Source organism: Glarea lozoyensis (genome assembly GCF_000409485.1).
Source record: "Glarea lozoyensis ATCC 20868 chromosome Unknown GLAREA3, whole genome shotgun sequence".
Lineage (NCBI taxonomy): Eukaryota > Fungi > Ascomycota > Leotiomycetes > Helotiales > Helotiaceae > Glarea > Glarea lozoyensis.
This window is the reverse complement of record NW_007360998.1, coordinates 1,071,864-1,088,377: the sequence shown is the minus strand read 5'-3', so window position 1 is coordinate 1,088,377 and position 16,514 is coordinate 1,071,864. Positions and strand designations below refer to the sequence as shown.

At 45.5% G+C, this 16,514-nt stretch overlaps 7 protein-coding genes across 7 annotated transcripts; 6 read left to right on the top strand and 1 right to left on the bottom strand.

Moving 5' to 3' along the window:
* Positions 1-156: 156 nt before the first annotated feature.
* On the top strand, positions 157-581 carry GLAREA_00353 (uncharacterized protein; the record flags this gene model as incomplete). Its single annotated transcript, XM_008085111.1, has 2 exons — positions 157-314; positions 419-581. 2 exons carry the CDS (start codon positions 157-159, stop codon positions 579-581), a joined length of 321 nt encoding a protein of 106 aa, XP_008083302.1.
* Positions 582-1,049: 468 nt separating this feature from the next.
* On the bottom strand, positions 1,050-1,322 carry GLAREA_00352 (uncharacterized protein; the record flags this gene model as incomplete). The annotated part of the gene is made up of 1 exon (XM_008085110.1): positions 1,050-1,322. One exon carries the CDS (start codon positions 1,320-1,322, stop codon positions 1,050-1,052), a length of 273 nt encoding a protein of 90 aa, XP_008083301.1.
* A 477-nt stretch (positions 1,323-1,799) lies between these two features.
* GLAREA_00351 (uncharacterized protein) lies at positions 1,800-2,015 on the top strand (the record flags this gene model as incomplete). The annotated part of the gene is made up of 1 exon (XM_008085109.1): positions 1,800-2,015. One exon carries the CDS (start codon positions 1,800-1,802, stop codon positions 2,013-2,015), a length of 216 nt encoding a protein of 71 aa, XP_008083300.1.
* Positions 2,016-2,875: 860 nt separating this feature from the next.
* GLAREA_00350 (uncharacterized protein) lies at positions 2,876-4,189 on the top strand (the record flags this gene model as incomplete). The annotated part of the gene is made up of 3 exons (XM_008085108.1): positions 2,876-3,017; positions 3,066-3,721; positions 3,770-4,189. 3 exons carry the CDS (start codon positions 2,876-2,878, stop codon positions 4,187-4,189), a joined length of 1,218 nt encoding a protein of 405 aa, XP_008083299.1.
* Positions 4,190-5,181: 992 nt separating this feature from the next.
* GLAREA_00349 (uncharacterized protein) lies at positions 5,182-7,754 on the top strand (the record flags this gene model as incomplete). Its single annotated transcript, XM_008085107.1, has 2 exons — positions 5,182-5,214; positions 5,283-7,754. 2 exons carry the CDS (start codon positions 5,182-5,184, stop codon positions 7,752-7,754), a joined length of 2,505 nt encoding a protein of 834 aa, XP_008083298.1.
* Positions 7,755-10,336: 2,582 nt separating this feature from the next.
* GLAREA_00348 (uncharacterized protein) lies at positions 10,337-11,235 on the top strand (the record flags this gene model as incomplete). The annotated part of the gene is made up of 4 exons (XM_008085106.1): positions 10,337-10,594; positions 10,777-11,030; positions 11,088-11,134; positions 11,180-11,235. The coding sequence occupies 4 exons, from the start codon at positions 10,337-10,339 to the stop codon at positions 11,233-11,235; spliced, it is 615 nt and encodes a 204-aa protein (XP_008083297.1).
* Positions 11,236-14,933: 3,698 nt separating this feature from the next.
* GLAREA_00347 (Protein kinase-like (PK-like)) lies at positions 14,934-16,228 on the top strand (the record flags this gene model as incomplete). The annotated part of the gene is made up of 2 exons (XM_008085105.1): positions 14,934-16,049; positions 16,106-16,228. 2 exons carry the CDS (start codon positions 14,934-14,936, stop codon positions 16,226-16,228), a joined length of 1,239 nt encoding a protein of 412 aa, XP_008083296.1.
* Between the last annotated feature and the right edge of the window lie 286 nt (positions 16,229-16,514).

The following is a 16,514-nucleotide window of genomic DNA, read 5'->3' as shown; positions in this document are numbered from 1 at the left end:
TATCCAGACAAGACTTCGTCCATCTCACCATTGGTCTTGGCCTCTTGGACAAACCGGACTTCGACTAGAAAGAATTCTCATTCGATAATCATCGGCCAAGAGAGCCTCATCTTCAACAAGACGTCTCGATGAGTTTGCACAAGGAATGATCGCCAAATGGAAGCAGTTGTCACCGAATCAGCATTCAAAGCGGATGTCGTCAACAACTGGATCCGGGCAGAATTGGCATCATCTACCGGCACGGAAGATCATGTTTCTGTTTGGTCTCGGCAGCGAAAGGAACATACCACTATTTGTATTGAAGATGAATACTAGTATTTTTGCAAATTAACAAATCGAGTCGATTTTAGCTATGAGGTTATTGATTGAACACCCACATAGCTTACTTACTTCTTGGTGGACTGACTGCTCTCAATAGCAGATCAAGCCTAGCTGAACGACACGCCTATGGAGACGAACGGGTCCGAGGTCGACAACGTTTGCTTGATAGCTTTTCAACTATCCAAGCCGATGACAATCATGCAGCGTGCATGGTGGTGACTTCGACGCATATCATCGTGAAGCGAAACGGACATGTTTGAAAGCATTTGGCAATACTAACCTTGAGCAAAAGGTAACTGGTAAAGAGTAAAGAGCGAAGAGTGCTGATCCACGCATTTGTTCCACCAGCGGATCACAGCCCTTGCGGCTCTTTATGTCCAGAACTTAGTTCCAGATCTTCCTAGTATTACGAAGGTGAGGCTGCCAAAGAATACGCCAACTGCAGAGTAGCAATCACAGATCACGTGCCGACTGGTAATTTGACCGAGCCCCTTTCTTATTTCTTTTCTTCTCCTTGGAAAGTGTTTCCATCCATTAAGCATCAGACGTTTGTTTAGTTACGCGCCCGTTGTTATATCTCCATCTCTCACAGCTCTTGTCCTTTGGTTTTTCCATTCTCTCTGGCGATTTTGAACATCAGCGACGATCTCGGCACTCTGGAAACCTGCTTTCGATGTTTTCTTTTGGCTGGCCCAGTAAACAAGGAAAAGCGTCATTCGGAACGCAGATCATTCGACAAGAACAGTCCGGTCAGCGCGAAAGGAGGTGACAGTCCAGCGAAGCAATCTCAGGAACATTCTTCGACCGCATGGCAGCTTAATTGGTCCCAGAATGGATTTCTCGATGAGGCATTGAGGGACGTTGACACAGAAATTGACCAGACCCGGTTCGGTACCTGTGTCCACGTGATGATAAGCCTTATCGCTTCCACTCGCAGTTGGTGCAGTAAGTGCTCCACCAAGAGCTGAAGAAATTGGGCTCTGAGGGCTTGATCGGTACATCGTACTAGAAGGAGTGACGAGCGGGAGTGGACAGCAATGACTGATTGTCTGAACCTCGACTCCTTTGTATCGACTGTCCTTTCAGTAGGATCAATCATTTCGCGCCAAATACGAATATGGAACATGTGAAGTTGGCGGAACATGGCTCCTTTTTGGGCAGTGAGCTTCACCAGTGGGGGAAGCCGGGGCTCTTTACCGATGGCTATTCAATCAATCGCGGAAGGACAACTTTTGGGCCCAATTTCAACCGATAACAGCATTGGCAGAACTGGATCCTACTGTCCGTTTAGGAAGCTCGAACTTCGACTTTGTCTCCATTCTATGTGCGATGTACGAAGTACTTTGCGACAGCTCTCTGCGCGGGGCATTGTGTGAAGGACGGATCTGGATCAGCTCTGTTGATTGGGCGCCGACGGACTATCCATAGCACAGCCCAAACCCTTCACCAACACGAATCCACATCGAGCACATCCACGCATGCACCGCTTAGTATTGGTCGACGAGGAGGGCAAGGCCCAGCAATCTGCCGGTCTTAACGAACTCGAAAATCATAAGAGGACGCACACTGGCATTGTTTGTCTGCTCACGCCCGCCAACAGCACGAAAACAAAAGGACTGGATTGCTTCCCGGCCCATTACCTCCTGCCACAACCATACTGGAAAGGCCACGAAGCTGCCGAGTCTGAGGTCTAGCTAAGTCCATTTATCACCTTGATTGTGCTCTTTGTCCAGCGGAACAGCCACCACGGACTCCGTACTCGAGAACCCAGGACCTGTATTGGGGAAGACACCCTCTCCGGGACCCAGGATCTCTTTCTATTATTGTCTTTGTCTCGCACCGCCGCTGAAGTCGTCGAGCTGCCCCCAACTCCGCACAACCACTCCAGATCCAACCAAGCTTGATCTGTGAGAGCTCTGTTCCTCTCACTACTGGCTGGCGTTCTGAGCTCTTCAGCAGTGGTCGGGGTCAAGCTCTTAGCCGAGACTCCCCTCAATGCTCTGCCCCTCACTCATCGCTGACCACCTGGAACACCAATGAGTTTCAACGACTAGGAACAGCTGCCATACCCCCATAGCTTTCCCACACAAACCTTACTCGTTACTTCACGCACTCATTTTCAGTATTGACAACCCTTCCGGTATTGACTCCTTGCATCGCAAGCTTCATCGACACCGCCAGACCAGATAATGCGCTGCTGCACCTTTGTCTTTGCCGTCAATTGAGCTGCCGCTGCTCCTGGTCTGTTCGCGATTGCGATTGCGATTACGATCCATATCTAATCGCTAGATGGTGGGGTCTCTGCTGATGACAATGCCGCCACGATCCTCTCTCACATCGTCGTTCTCCGTTTCGGATGCCAACAATGAGGTTGTGTGTCCGTTGCGAAATCAAGATGGCTCCAGCTGTCGTAAACGTTGCCTCGGCGTGAGTGTCTCTGCTCTGCTGTATCTGTTCTACCCCTCTTGCTGCTGGCTCGCTTGAGTCTTGCTACTTTCTCCTGTGCACTTGTGGTAACAGGGACTTGGATGGGTAGGAAAAGCGATATCGATCGATGCAAGAGCACATTCGAAGAGCTCACCCAGAGCACTACATCTCAAAATTACCAGCGACGGAGGAGAGCTTTCAGCTCATGATAACTACCCCACCACAAGAGCGACCTCTTCCACAATCGAGCTCCAACTTGAGTCCACATGGTATGGGTTGCATACACAGAGCAATGTGCAGCTGCTAATGCTATGCAGGATATGGCAACGACCGACTCAGCTACTATGGTGACAACACGAGTACCCGCAACACTCCTACGAGAAACCTGGACGATCTCCAGTCTGCGTCTATGCTGCCAGCCGCTAGCGCTGCTGCCGCCCTTGCACAACTACATAACCATAAACTCGAACCGGACTGGGAGACGGAGACGGTGAGTGACGATACTTTTGAGAGAGCTAGGGTCTGGTCTCATTCTTTACAGGACTGGATGTCGGATACCGAAGCGCACAAACAAGCCATGCGAGCCTCTATAGAATTACCACCACTACACAATAACCACATCGAACCTACGAGCGAACCCTATTCCCATCTCAGCCCACAACGTCGGAGAGAGCTTCTTCCCTCCATTCTCAATAACTCACCCCCAGGCCGTTCCTCCACACTTCCGCCTATACATCGCCCAGGCCCAAACCGACCGCGAAAACAATCTGTATCAAAACGAGCAAGCCAGCCACAACACAAACGACAAAAGTCAAGAGGCGACAATGCTGCTCATTTAAGACGCATGAGCTACGATCGAAAGGCTTTCTCAGCAGAACCCTCAAGTGGCTTAGCAGCATATGGGAAGAGATGGGAAGATTTGATCGATGCAGCCACTTCGGCGACTGAAGATGTGGACGAGGATAGGACTCCTGTAAGTCTGGTTTGCTTCTCCGCTTACAAATACTAATTCGATATGCAGGTTCCCCCTTCCCCGATATCTGTGAACCGGGCATCTCTTCCGCCATTTCCTGCCGCCCAGTTCCAAGGGTATCAAGCTTCACCTCTTCAGCAAGCTCTGACGCCGCCGTCATACATTCCAGGAGCTCCAGAGCCATTCCCCTCTGTTGAGAGTGGAGAAAGTGGAGATATGTTCCATATCGAATCTCGTGGTCTGTCCGATTCGTCGCCCAGCTTTTCTTCACAGAGTATCCAGATATACTGTGCTGCGTGTCAAAACGTATCTCTGCTCAAAGAATCATACGCATGCACAGAGTGCATCTGTGGAATCTGCCAAGCATGCGTTGATGTTCTCATCGCAGAGCATGGAGCACGTAGAAAGTGCCCTCGATGTGCTACCATTGGTGGACGATTCAAACCTTTCCAGTTGGATATAAGATAATACGTTTATGCACATATCAAAAAAGGTTCATGTGGGAAAGCTTTTGAAATTTTCTATAGAGGCGTTCGGAGAGGCAGGTTATCGGCGCTAACGTCATCTGATTTGATCGGCAGGATTGGGTTTTGTAGCATGGTTTAATGGTTAGTGCCTATCGACTGCCACTATTTCTGGATCGTTGACAGAGGATACGTCGTTTTGCTTTTTGGGCTGATAGGGGTTCATAGGATTTTTGTTTGTGTCCCCAAATACGAATGAGAATATGTTTGCAGAATATGCTCACAATATTCTATCTGTTGACGCTTTTGTCACTTCGCACTACGTGGGTCTCGGCTTGCTCAAGTTTTCCAATGCTTCACACTTCTGTTACTTCACTTCTTCTCGTCCTTACTTTCATCTTTGATACTATCTGAATTTGATGCAAGGTCTTGTCCACAAGCATTGGATGCTGTAATTACTCCTTGGTGTTACCTCGTGGCATCATATCATACGTGGCAATCTATTTGCGCCTCTAGCTTTACAATGTCAAGGACAGTATCACACTTTGTTCCAAATACCAAATGTTTTCGACGATGCCTTGCTCATAGCGTTGTCCTACAATACTCTCACTTACCGCGACTCGCGGTTGACAATACAAGTGGCAGTGAAGAACAGATATTCGTTCAATTAAGTTAACGTGATATCGTACATTTCATTAATCAAGTTAAATCACTAGCCTGTTTTGTCTATGACTGGACAGATGAGACATTTGTAGACTCTGTTAAAGAGTTTGTAATTATACCAAGTACGTACCTACCATGCTCAACTCTGAATTGACAATATCGGTACGAGTCTACTGCCCTTTATCTCATCCACTTCGAGCGTGCCATGATAAATCCTTCAAGCATCAGTGCTGCCTAGATTTACTCGTATTGTCACCTCATTTAACTCCTTGGCGCGTTCAAATTCTTGCCCAACAGACGTCGAGTCGGTGAATGGATCACATTAATTTCAAAATGGCAGCGCGTATCGTCGGAAATGAAGTTAAGGTGAATACTTTGAATACCTTAAAAATAACCATGTCTAACTATCCTGTTTCCATACCGATCAGCTTCAGTCCATTATCGAATTCTTCCGACTTTCTTCGCTAACATCTTTTCGCAGCAACAACTTCCGAGACCATTCTTCTTCCGTTCAACAGATAAGCATGGATGAGTTCGACGATCTAGTCCCATGTGTTTCATTCGAACAGCATGAAGCAGCCGAGAAAGCAGCTCAGGCGGCTGTAACCTCAAAGAACAGCAAGAGAAAACCTAGCACGGCTAACCCACCACCAACCGATCTCCTACCGGCTACGTCACGAATAAAATATGTTTTGCCTCCAGATCTAATACCGCCCAAGCTATTCGACTTTTACTCCCTATACGACTCAGACGGAGAAGAATACAAGGATTCACACACCACTGAAAAGGAAGAATTCGATCAGCTGAGAGGAGATAGTGGCACCCACGCTACCTTTGACCCTGTCACTATTCATACCACGAATTGTGATCGCTGCAACGTTAGAGTCGAGACGGGGGATGTGCAGTATCGTTGTACTAAATGTAGTCAACAGATGTGTCAGGACTGTGCGGAAATCTGGTATGAGGATGGGATCCACGAGCCCGATTTGGAGAATTTGGTTTGGGTGCGAAACATAAAGGGCAAAAAAAGAAGGAAGACTAGTAAATTGAGCGACTGTTTTGTTGTTGACGATGATGAGGAGGACGAAAATGATGATGAAGAAAGTGACGATGACACTGCTTCACTAGTTTCACAAGAGACCAATAATCATCGTCGAGACAAACGACCTAAGCGGCTTGTGAAGGCGAATTCAGAGGGTCTCTCTGTCCCAGATGGCTCTGTTCAAGATGAATCTGACCACGATGAAACCAACGATTCGGATGTTTCCTACTTCATGCCATCTCGGTCAGCTTCACCGACAAGTCCGAATGAAACAGCTCCGGAAACTTTAGCTGGACCACAATCAGTGTCAATTATATCCAAATCTAACAGGTTGGAACCAACGCACAATGAGTCTCAAAGTACGGCAGGTCTTAATTCAATCAAAGAGTCTAAAAGAAAGAACCCGAAGCTGCAGCGCATCACGTCTGAGAATTTCGATGATGATGCCGGCTCTTCCGAAGATGATGGTGTACAACCTGACGGCAAAATCGGAGAGCTCAATTCTTTTAGTCTTCAGAATCCAAATTCAGCAGATCGACCAAGCTTACCGCTGTCTCATACTACCACTGCTAATGCTCCGGTACCATCTGTCGAATCTCTCGAGCAAAGATCAGTAGCTCTTCCGACTGGAAGTGAGTCGCAGAATATACAACACCTACAAATTGATAATCAGACGCAGCAAAATGATCAAACTATCAAAAAGAGAAAGAGGGACGCTGGATTCCAGCGGCTACATCGACAAGGGGGCAATGACTTGGCTCTAGGTGAAAACTTGCTTAATGAGACTGCTCGGGTTCCGGGTTCGGCTCCTGTCGTCTCCATGACCGCAGGCCTGGGAGTTCGTATTGGAAGAGAGGCTCGCACTTCCCACAATTTAGCTCAACGATCACAACCTACGGAACAGCCCCTATCACTTACAACTGCGTCGCCCGCGGAACGGAACTCACTCTCGGCACCTCCCCAACACCTTGCAAGTATAGTAACCACACGGCCAGCAGCTATTCCATCCCAAGAGAGCAGTTTCCACAAATACAACGCCAAGGTAGGCCTCAATCGCCATGCAGGAGCCGAGACGAGCGAACAATTGAAGAACGGTTTTTTTACAAGGCCGAGCAAGGGGAAGTCGCTTCAAGGCATTTTTGCTAAAAGTTTGGATCAGTGGTCACCAGAAGAGTTGAGAGCTAGAGCTGCTGAATTGGAAAGGGAGAGAATGGAAAATGAGAAATTGGAGCAGAGTCAGCGTCAAAATGAAGTCGAGGATGAGGATCAAGAGCTTTTTGTAGGGGGCGGACCGGCGACTAAGAGAGTTAGACGAGAAGAGGGCTTGGAGCCGGGCAACGAACAAGATAACATGGAATTAGACAATTCTAGTCGGCCTCCAATGTTTACAACATTAGGCGAAGGAAGTAAGATGGAGGATCGGGTTCGAGCTATGGGGGATTATGATGGCAGTGAAAGTGAAGCAGATCATGGGGAGCTTGCCGAGGATGAGAGAGGAGGTGAAGAAAGACGGATTGGAGAACTTGCGAGTGGTAGTAAAACCCAGAGTGGACACACTAACATGATGGACACTACACAAGCTAGAGACACCTCAGGATCACCATCCCATCTCTCCCACCCCAATGAACTGGAACTCTCACCCTCCGCACAACCATACCCATTTGCCCGAAATTCTAGAATTACACACCACAAGTTGAGAGACGCCGTCGAGAGAGAAGAGTTCATCGCGTATCATCGGAACCCGATGGTGCAGATGTATTTAGCGGAGGGCAGGAATGAGGAGGCGATGCAGCTTTGGGAGAGTATTTGGGGTGTAATGGGGGTGGTGAGGGAGGAGGAGATGGTTGAAGGTGGGAGTGCATAGAAGGTGTTGGGATTTGTTGGGGATGTTAGTTTGGAAGATAGAGGAAAAGAGGTGAGGTTTTGGGATTTGGATGGAGCTGGGGAGGTGTTTTCTGCGGAAATGAGTTGATGACGTGTCCGATTGGATTGGTTCTGGATGGTAGTTTGGAAGTGGACCTAGGAGATGATAGAGGAGAAGTGAGCTTTTATGGTATTGAATGGAGCTGGAGGTATCTTTTTCTCAAATGGATTGACAAATTATCAAATACGCCCGATAAGAAGCTAGGCTTGGAAGGTCTTCTTCTGGTAACATTGCTCTTCCTCTTGCACTTAGAACGTGCCCATCGGTCTTTGTCATGCTCTGGGGGTGTGTCTGTTCTAGATTTGGGTTCGCAAATCGACGAACACTATGATCTTAACAACTGGACTTCAAAATCACCGTTTCCGTAAGCAAAATCATAGCCTAGTAAGTTCATGAGTCCAGCATCAATAATCTAATTTGTGTCAGAAGAACTCACCTGATCCAGCGTGATTTCCATCATGCGCGCAACCATACGCTATTGAGGCGACAGCCCAGGCAATGTCTCTACTGTAAAGGACTATTTAGTAACAAGTATCTTATCGCAATGATGGGAGATCAATACTAAGCACAGTATGTTCGACGAGCACCTACCCCGCTAACATATACATAGCAGGAATTCGACCTTTTAAGGACTGTGCCGAGGTCGACACTGATGCCTCCGTTCCCGTCGTTCACAAGATAGTTGTATAAATTGATAGCGTCATTGAGGTCGCAGTTTCGATCTTGTCCGTAGCACACGGAATTTGAGTTACTCTGCGCTGTACGTAATGAATCTGGTTCAGGCCAGGCCTATGGCAATCTGGTTAGCGTTTGATTTTCGTTTCCAACTTCCTAGAAATTTTGATTCCGAGGAGTTTTCTGCTTGTAAAGTCACTGCCATCGAGTAGATGATTGAAGGTGACAGCTCAGAGATATGTTAAAGTGTATGAACATGGGATGGTGGGAGAAAGAGGGTGGGTTACTATTGTTCGTGTTATTATTGTTTGACTGCTAATGGTGTTTTTACTTACCAAAGCTGGGACTATCGCCACCACTAATTGGACTGGTGGTGGTATTGACAGAAGCTGCGGCTGGTAGTTCTGGAACTGCTACCTCTTCTCCTGTTGAATCCTTGGTTTGTCTGAAGACGAGATTGGCGGTCGGATGGGCAACCACTTGAATGGAAGCAGCATAGAAACATAATATAGACATCAAGATGGTTGAAATCATTTTGGAGGTAACTGAAGCTGTTCGAATTGATTGAAATTATTTGAGTGTTCCAGGAGATGAGAGACAGTGAAAAGGAAGGATGAGAATTTTCTGAGCAGAGGCTTCGGTCAAATAGCTTGAGGTCTTCATTCGTAAGATAGAGCGGGGTTTTCTTTCCTCATCTATCTGTTGATGCTGTAAGGGTGCTACGAAGGACTAACTAAACCAGGCAAGTTTCGTCGACAAGTCTATGAATACCAGTGCATATGCAGTCATTTTTAGTAAGATATGCATTAAAATCTTTGTTTGGTCGAGAAATCAATATCTACTAACTTTCCGGCTGGAAAATCAAACAGAAACACTTAGCCATGACTAGACGACGGTGCTTGCTGCGTCTTATTGCAACATGATTGTGAGACATAACCAAACATGGCAGAAGCTCGATCAGTATTATATTGATCTACATACTGGTAAGCACTTGCGATCAATAGTTCCATGCTTATTAGGTTACACAGCTGGAAGTGACCGAAAATGACCGGCAAAATGCAGGCAGAAGCTACATTGGCTTCGGATGATATGAGCGTTGGTATGTGTCTCAGTCTGAACAACCGTTTAGGGGCAGCAGTACTTTGCAAGACCAACGGGATACGATAAGTTTCAAAGAAAGGTTTAGCATCACTTATCTACTGAAGACGATAGACGAAGTTTACGATATTGCGACATTGGTCTGACAAATATGTTGTGTCGACTGTCACTTGTTTCGTCTACTGCGTACCGCACGGCACATCCCGCGTCAGTCGAAGTTATATTCTTTCCGGTCGTCAATTAGATATCCAACTACCTTGTAATCATAAATCCACAGCTCTATGCATACGAATGCTGGACCCTTGGAGATCTCCCTGTTTCCATGATCAGATAGAGTAGAAAGCAACAATTGTTGCAACCGGCTCCAATGGCTGACAATCAACCTTTTTCTCCGCATGGGGAAATGTTAGATCGAGTAAATGTAACCAGTAAGAAGTTTGGTGTAAATGCACTCCCTATGTTGCTCTTATCGAATGCAGAAAGGTTGCCGTAGGGAGAGGTTTCCAACGGATTATCTTGCTCAAAGTATACCCGACATAGATATTGACTGTTTATGTGGTGTTGGTGTAATCATGCCGTAGTATGATGGAGGAACCAGTTGAGAAAGACTCCTCTCCCGACCACGATTGTTGAAATTCATATTTAACTGAAGTCTATGTCCAATATTATTGTTTTCGCATCTCTTTCATATTTTAGTTTCAATCACCAGAATCAAGTCGAGTGACTGACTTACACAAACCTACTTAAAAATGTTTCATGTCGCAAAATCCTTGTTTCGACTTCTCTTGACTCTTACTATCACTATACATGTCGTTGCATATGTCGTTCCAAAAGAGGTTCAGCCTTCCACTGAAGTCGTTTCCTCAGTTGATGCAACCGAAGAAGAATTTCCTGAAGTGATTCCTGGCCCAGGAATGCCCCGTCTAGCGTCTCTGAACCTCACCTCTGCGGACCTATATCGCGGTACCATACCTAGCTTTGGTAAGTTTAAAGGTGCAGCTGCGATGGTAAAACCAATCTAACATTAAGACAGTAACAGACCCGATTTCATACTCCCTCTATTCCTGCTTATTAAGCTTTCCGACGGACATATCTGTGATTCTCTTTCTATGTTTGACAGACTGAACGAGCAATGATCGGTCTCTAACATCAGGTTTGTGAATATAGATGGCTAACACAAACACAATAGGTCCGCCCTCACCTGACTTCGCGTAGCTGGGGAGAAAGGGCTCAGCAAGCTCCTAAAGGTTGCTTTAACAGCAACAGGAACTGTCCGCTTGATGCTGCTGTCGCTTTGTACAACTACCTTTACAATGCTGGAGGCTTACTTTTTTATACAAATTCACCAAGGACTCTGTTGGTCAGTACAGCAAACTGCGACATAGTGGGTGTGCCAACAGAAGGTGTCACAGGATCTTCGTGGTATATTCTCTCAAACCCAATGTAAGACGCGAGCGAGCTAAGGTGCCAAATAAGCCGAGACATTTCATATGCTGTTAGCGTTGTCGCCTTCGGGTGCGGTCACGACGGAGGCTACGCCGGATCAGGTGAGCAAATAATCTATGTCAATAGCACTCCGTTAATAACATTAGGGTGGGATTATGCTCATGGCAATGGCAATTTTATTGTCGAAATGGGCCTGCGATAGAGTTCCGTACCCAGAATTCCTTGTCTCTGTTATCAGGAATAGTGGAGAACCATTATGCGAAGAAGAGAACGAGATTGGAATGTTTTGATTTCCTACAGCAATGATTTATGATAAAAAAATCTCTATGAATGTTAAATTACCAGAAATGCCTTTCACCCCTTCAACATCAAAACATGATCAAAATCCAAGACTTACATCGCTGTGGAAAGACACTTGATAGTGGAAGCATGATGGTTCACTTCATCCAATGAGCATTAAGCTGTTATGCCGGCTACTAAAAGTGATATCGGTAATCAGAAGTCGTAGAACTTTTTGCTTCGTTAACATTAATAACATTTGCCAAAGCGGCCCAACTTGCTCAAGGTGGAAAACATAAGTGGCAGAACCTCCTCGCTGTTTTGTGACTTGGGAGATAGTTGGCAAGAAGTCATTACTTTCGGTTGTCAATCGATCTTGAAAGAATAATAAACATTTCGTGCTTGCTGAAAGCGATTGAGGAAATATACGCCAATAAAGAGTATGTTGGAATGCCGCTTTGTTTATCTACAACAAGCTAGACAGGGGACATTTGCTTGAAATGACGAATTAAGTCTCACTGGTTTCAGAGATTGAGAAAAGGTTGGGCTGAGTGAGGTTTTGTTTAAATGGCTTTCTGTAAAACATTTCCAGCACCTATTCACTTGCAGTATTGGAGATAATAAATGTTCACTTGTTAGCGCTAATTCACAAACTCCATTAGTACTTTGGTGAGATTGACAGGACAATTCTTTTCGGAAGAGTAACTAATCCTGCCGACAAGGCTACATTGCACGACATCTTTGAGTGATTATACAGTATCTTCTCCATCAAAGAGGCTAAATGTACAGTTCAGGTAGGAGTGTTGGAAAAATGTTTTCCGTGTTTGGCAAAGATGAGTCAGGTATAGCAGGAAAACGAGAAAGCGGAAGCGATAAGGCATATATTCGGTGTCGGATTTTACAGCTTTTGGATCTGAAATGCGAATATTTGCCAAAGGTCATGTTTAAGAAAGTAACGAAGTCACCAATCACAGGCTCATAATTAAATAATGTTTTAATTCTCTATGTTGATTTGTTTATAGAACAATATCCTCCAAGATAGGTTTAACATAGATCTTCCATTTCTCCTCCATATTCTCCGAGGTGCCGTTGTCTTCTGGGAATATAGCTCTAATACAAGCCTCCAGATTTTCCCTTTTCCTCTCCTCTCCCCCTCCACGGGCTCTAGGCAGCTTTGTCTCAGTTCACTCGACAAGCGAGCCATTTCTGCTCTCCATCCCCAGTTTCTCAATTGCCGTAGAGCTATATTCGTATTTAAAATAGCCACATAGACCGTAAGTACCGGGACAAACAAAAGAGGAGCCATGTCCCAACACGTTATATCAGAGTCAAGATGCCCAAAGAAGAGCTGAGCAAAAATGCCTGACCATAAGGAGCCTGTAAAGGAAATGACAGCGAGAATACGAGTATAGATACATAATGACTCCAAGATAATGCCTGATTGGGAGAATCGATTGGCTAACAGATGGAGTGGGTTTGCGAGAGCAATGGCGAAGGACTCGGCATCTAGTTCGTCGGTAAATGTGTACCAGAGGAATTTTCGTGGACGGCGTAAACTATCGATGGCGTTTTCTAACAAGACCTGTCGCGACATACTCCCCTCCTCTCTCATAACAGCTGGATAGCCATATAACACAGCCATTCCCCCTTCCTTAAACTGCCACCAAGCCAAGATTGTTGCCACATGCACCGCGAAGCTAGAGACCCAGAGCATCAAAGTGAAGACCTGATATCCCGATAGTCCAAAAAATGTCAACAAGCTGAGGATGGAAACACAAATGCTTATCGAGAAAAACAGGGCAGTGAACAGAACATGGGCATATCTAGACGCTATAACGCCTAGTATTTTGTCCTCTTCTCGAAGCGAGGACAACCGGTTCATTTTCCCCTCCCATGGTGTGATGTCCATGCCCAAAAGTGCGAGGAGTGCATACGGGGAACAAATCACGGAGCATCGTTTGTTATCATCGGTAATTTTTCTCTCTTTTCCTTGTTCGTGAGTCTTGACTTCGGGGATCGAGATGCTAATATATTCCTTGCCGGAAGTCCATGAGTGTCAGAGTCGATGCGTGCGTGTTCATCTTTGCTGTGCGAAGCGATCGAGCGAAAGTGCAGTGAGGATGTGAAGACGTGAAAGTGATCGTGAAACCTCTAGGTATATATATTAGTCGGTTGATGCTGAGTTAACGGGTTCTGGGACTGGTCGTGGTCTAGCTACAAGTAGCTCTAACGGAGCTGCAAATTCTACGTCCAACCGTCTTGGCATTTGATGTCATGTAAGGTAGCGCCGCAGGGACGTATAGTCTTAAAAGTCACTGTTCGCGGAAACGATAAAAACGAGTAAACAAAATACGATTTAAGGCTAGACCTATATCTACGCTTCTATAGCTTTTACAATTATTAATGGAGCTACATAAAGCAAATACAAATTTACTTTTAGATATCTAGCTAACTAACTTAGGACTCTAAATCTAGTCGATCCGCGAATTAGTTGTTACCGTTTAGGGAAATCATAGACTCTCTTGTCTGTATATCCGAGAGCTGCAAAAGCCTGAACGCCGTCTTTCAAGGGCCTTAAATCAATTAACAAATTATTATATTTTTCCTTAATTGCTTCAAGTAAATATTATGTTTTGACTAGCACCTATATCATCCATCGCGAGCCCCGCTGTCTTCGTCTTGTCCGCTGCTGCAAGTGCGGTGTAGGCTTACTGAGGACAATTATTTCAAAGCTATCAACGCCCAATATTTACAACTAAGATAACATAATTCTTCATTCGGGGAGAGAATTTATTCTTGTTTTTATGTTGGAAACACTACTTCTTTGACCACGGTGACGTAGCGAATACAGGACATAGATCATGCTGCCAGTCACGATGCTTTGGCTTTACTATTGCCACGTAAGAAGAGTAGATCTCCAAAGCCGTTTGCCTACTACTGAACATCAGAGTTCAATGACTTCCAAGGAGATCTACAATTACTGGGCTTGAGTCTAGTGTGTCAGACCCATCATGGGTTCTAGCCAAAGTATGAAGACTTGCTCACGTCGCGGGAGACATTTCAGTGACAATCGAAACATGATATTTGCTCAGGACAATTTACGAAATATACGATGTTTGGTCTATGATTTCCAGAAAATATAAACTTTTAGACTCCGGCCGTTTACGGGTTGCTGCCACCTATATCTTCACCGCGAGCTCGCCTACACGACTTATCGTCCTCGAAGCACAGCTTCATAATCGCTTTCAGATAATATTTTTTTCAACAGGCATGTCCAGGTTCAAAGGATTAAAAAAATCACATGATAATGATAGTAATAGTGTACCCAGGTATGCTTTACTAGCTGTAGAATCAATTGGTGCTGGATGGACGAATGATTCTTTGTGAGCCCTCTTTAGGAATGTGGAACTATCAACATAAAGGTTCTCTATTCATTCTGATGACTTTTCTTCTTTGTGGCGAGTCAATCTTACAGGCCGTTTGCGGACGCCTTTTGCGAGTATTTGTGAACAAAGGGCTGAACAACGTATATTTCATGTTCGCGTCTGCTTCAATGTTAGACACACTAAAGAAACTAGCATGAAACTTCTGCATTTCCATTGATCTCGCTATACCTTCGATATGGACATGAAAACCGAGGACTTTGCTCATCCTGAGAATGTCTATCCTGGACTTATCCATTCACGTGATCGAACGAATCCGGAATTCGCTAAATATTACGACTTAGATGATGTGGAACGTCTTTTTGACGAAAACGGAGGACTCGTCGATCATGAGTTATGTTGGCGCTGCGGTTTAACGGCTTATAATCAGGTCTTCACCTCTTACGCACCTAGGCTTAAAATCCTTCACACGAGAGCCAATATGGGCATGTGGGCTTTAGGATCGAATTGGTTGCTTAAGGACTACCCAAACGATGGTTGTTCTCCAGGAAACGACTATATGACGCAGAAGTTCTTACGCTCCCAGCTTGGCTCAGGCTTAGACATTCCGATCTTAAGGGACATCCAGCTCATTCACCGTCCCGAGGAGAAAACGTACCTTTACGTGATGAGTCGCGCCGAAGGCCAGCCTCTCTCGAGGGTGTGGGGTGATCTTTCCGATGATGCGAAGACTAAGATGAGGGAGCAACTCTTTGAGTTTATGTGTCAGGTTAGGCGGTTCACAGCCGAAGGCGCTCAAACAGTCGATGGAGGGAAAATCGACGACCTTATCCTTGGGAATTGCGAAGTGTACAGGCCATTTTGTAAGAAAGTAGGCTTCACGAATGACGAGTGGTTTAGTAATATCGAGGAGGAATTGCGGGTAGGATTAGCCGAAATTCACAAAACTCGCGACCCGGCTATAATCGACAGGGAATTTCAAGCACTTAAGGATAACTTTCCTAAGTCAGAACCGTATGTCCTTACACACGGCGACATTTGTCCGGAAAATATCATAGTTAAAGACGATAGGATAACCGCAATTATCGACTGGGAGTACTCTGGCTATTTACCTTGGTGGGCAGAGCGTTGGCTGTCTATACATCTTGGTACTCAATGTGGTCCTCTCATGGAGCCACTATTTGACCGCTTTGAGCCATTTCAGGACTACGACACATTTTATGATGAGGTTGTTGCTAAAATAGAACCAGTCCGCAAAGCTTATAAAGCTTGTCAAAGAGAACATAAAGATAATTATGAGAAGTGGATGCGCCCAGCTTTCTCGAAAACCGAGCCTTGGGCTGGAGGCTTTCAGGTAAGTCACTCTTCTCTGATAAAAATATGTTACACCGTCATCTAATGGCTTATAAGATCGGAGCTATGGGTGGTACTTCAGAGAGAGTCCACAAAATCTTACCTGCAGGCACTCCCCTACCTGAACTCCTCAGTCCTCAAGAGATCGAGGCTTTATTAGCTGCACAGAGTAATCAGTAACAGTTTCGTGGTGTTTTTTTGGCGTTCGCGTACAGTTAGGAAATTGCAAATGGGATTTTACATTATTTAATGAAATTGCTACAAGTTGCGGTCTAAATGAATTCCATACTAATAACTTGATATTGAAGACCCAAGTTCGATTTGGTGGGTCTCGATCCCAACCTTTGTCATGTCTCCTACAAAACCTAGCAAAAATAATCCACTCTTTTGAATTCCGGATCCGACCTGATCATGGTACCAAGAAGAAGCCGGTCCGCTTGAGTGACTTGAGCCACGCCATTGCGTG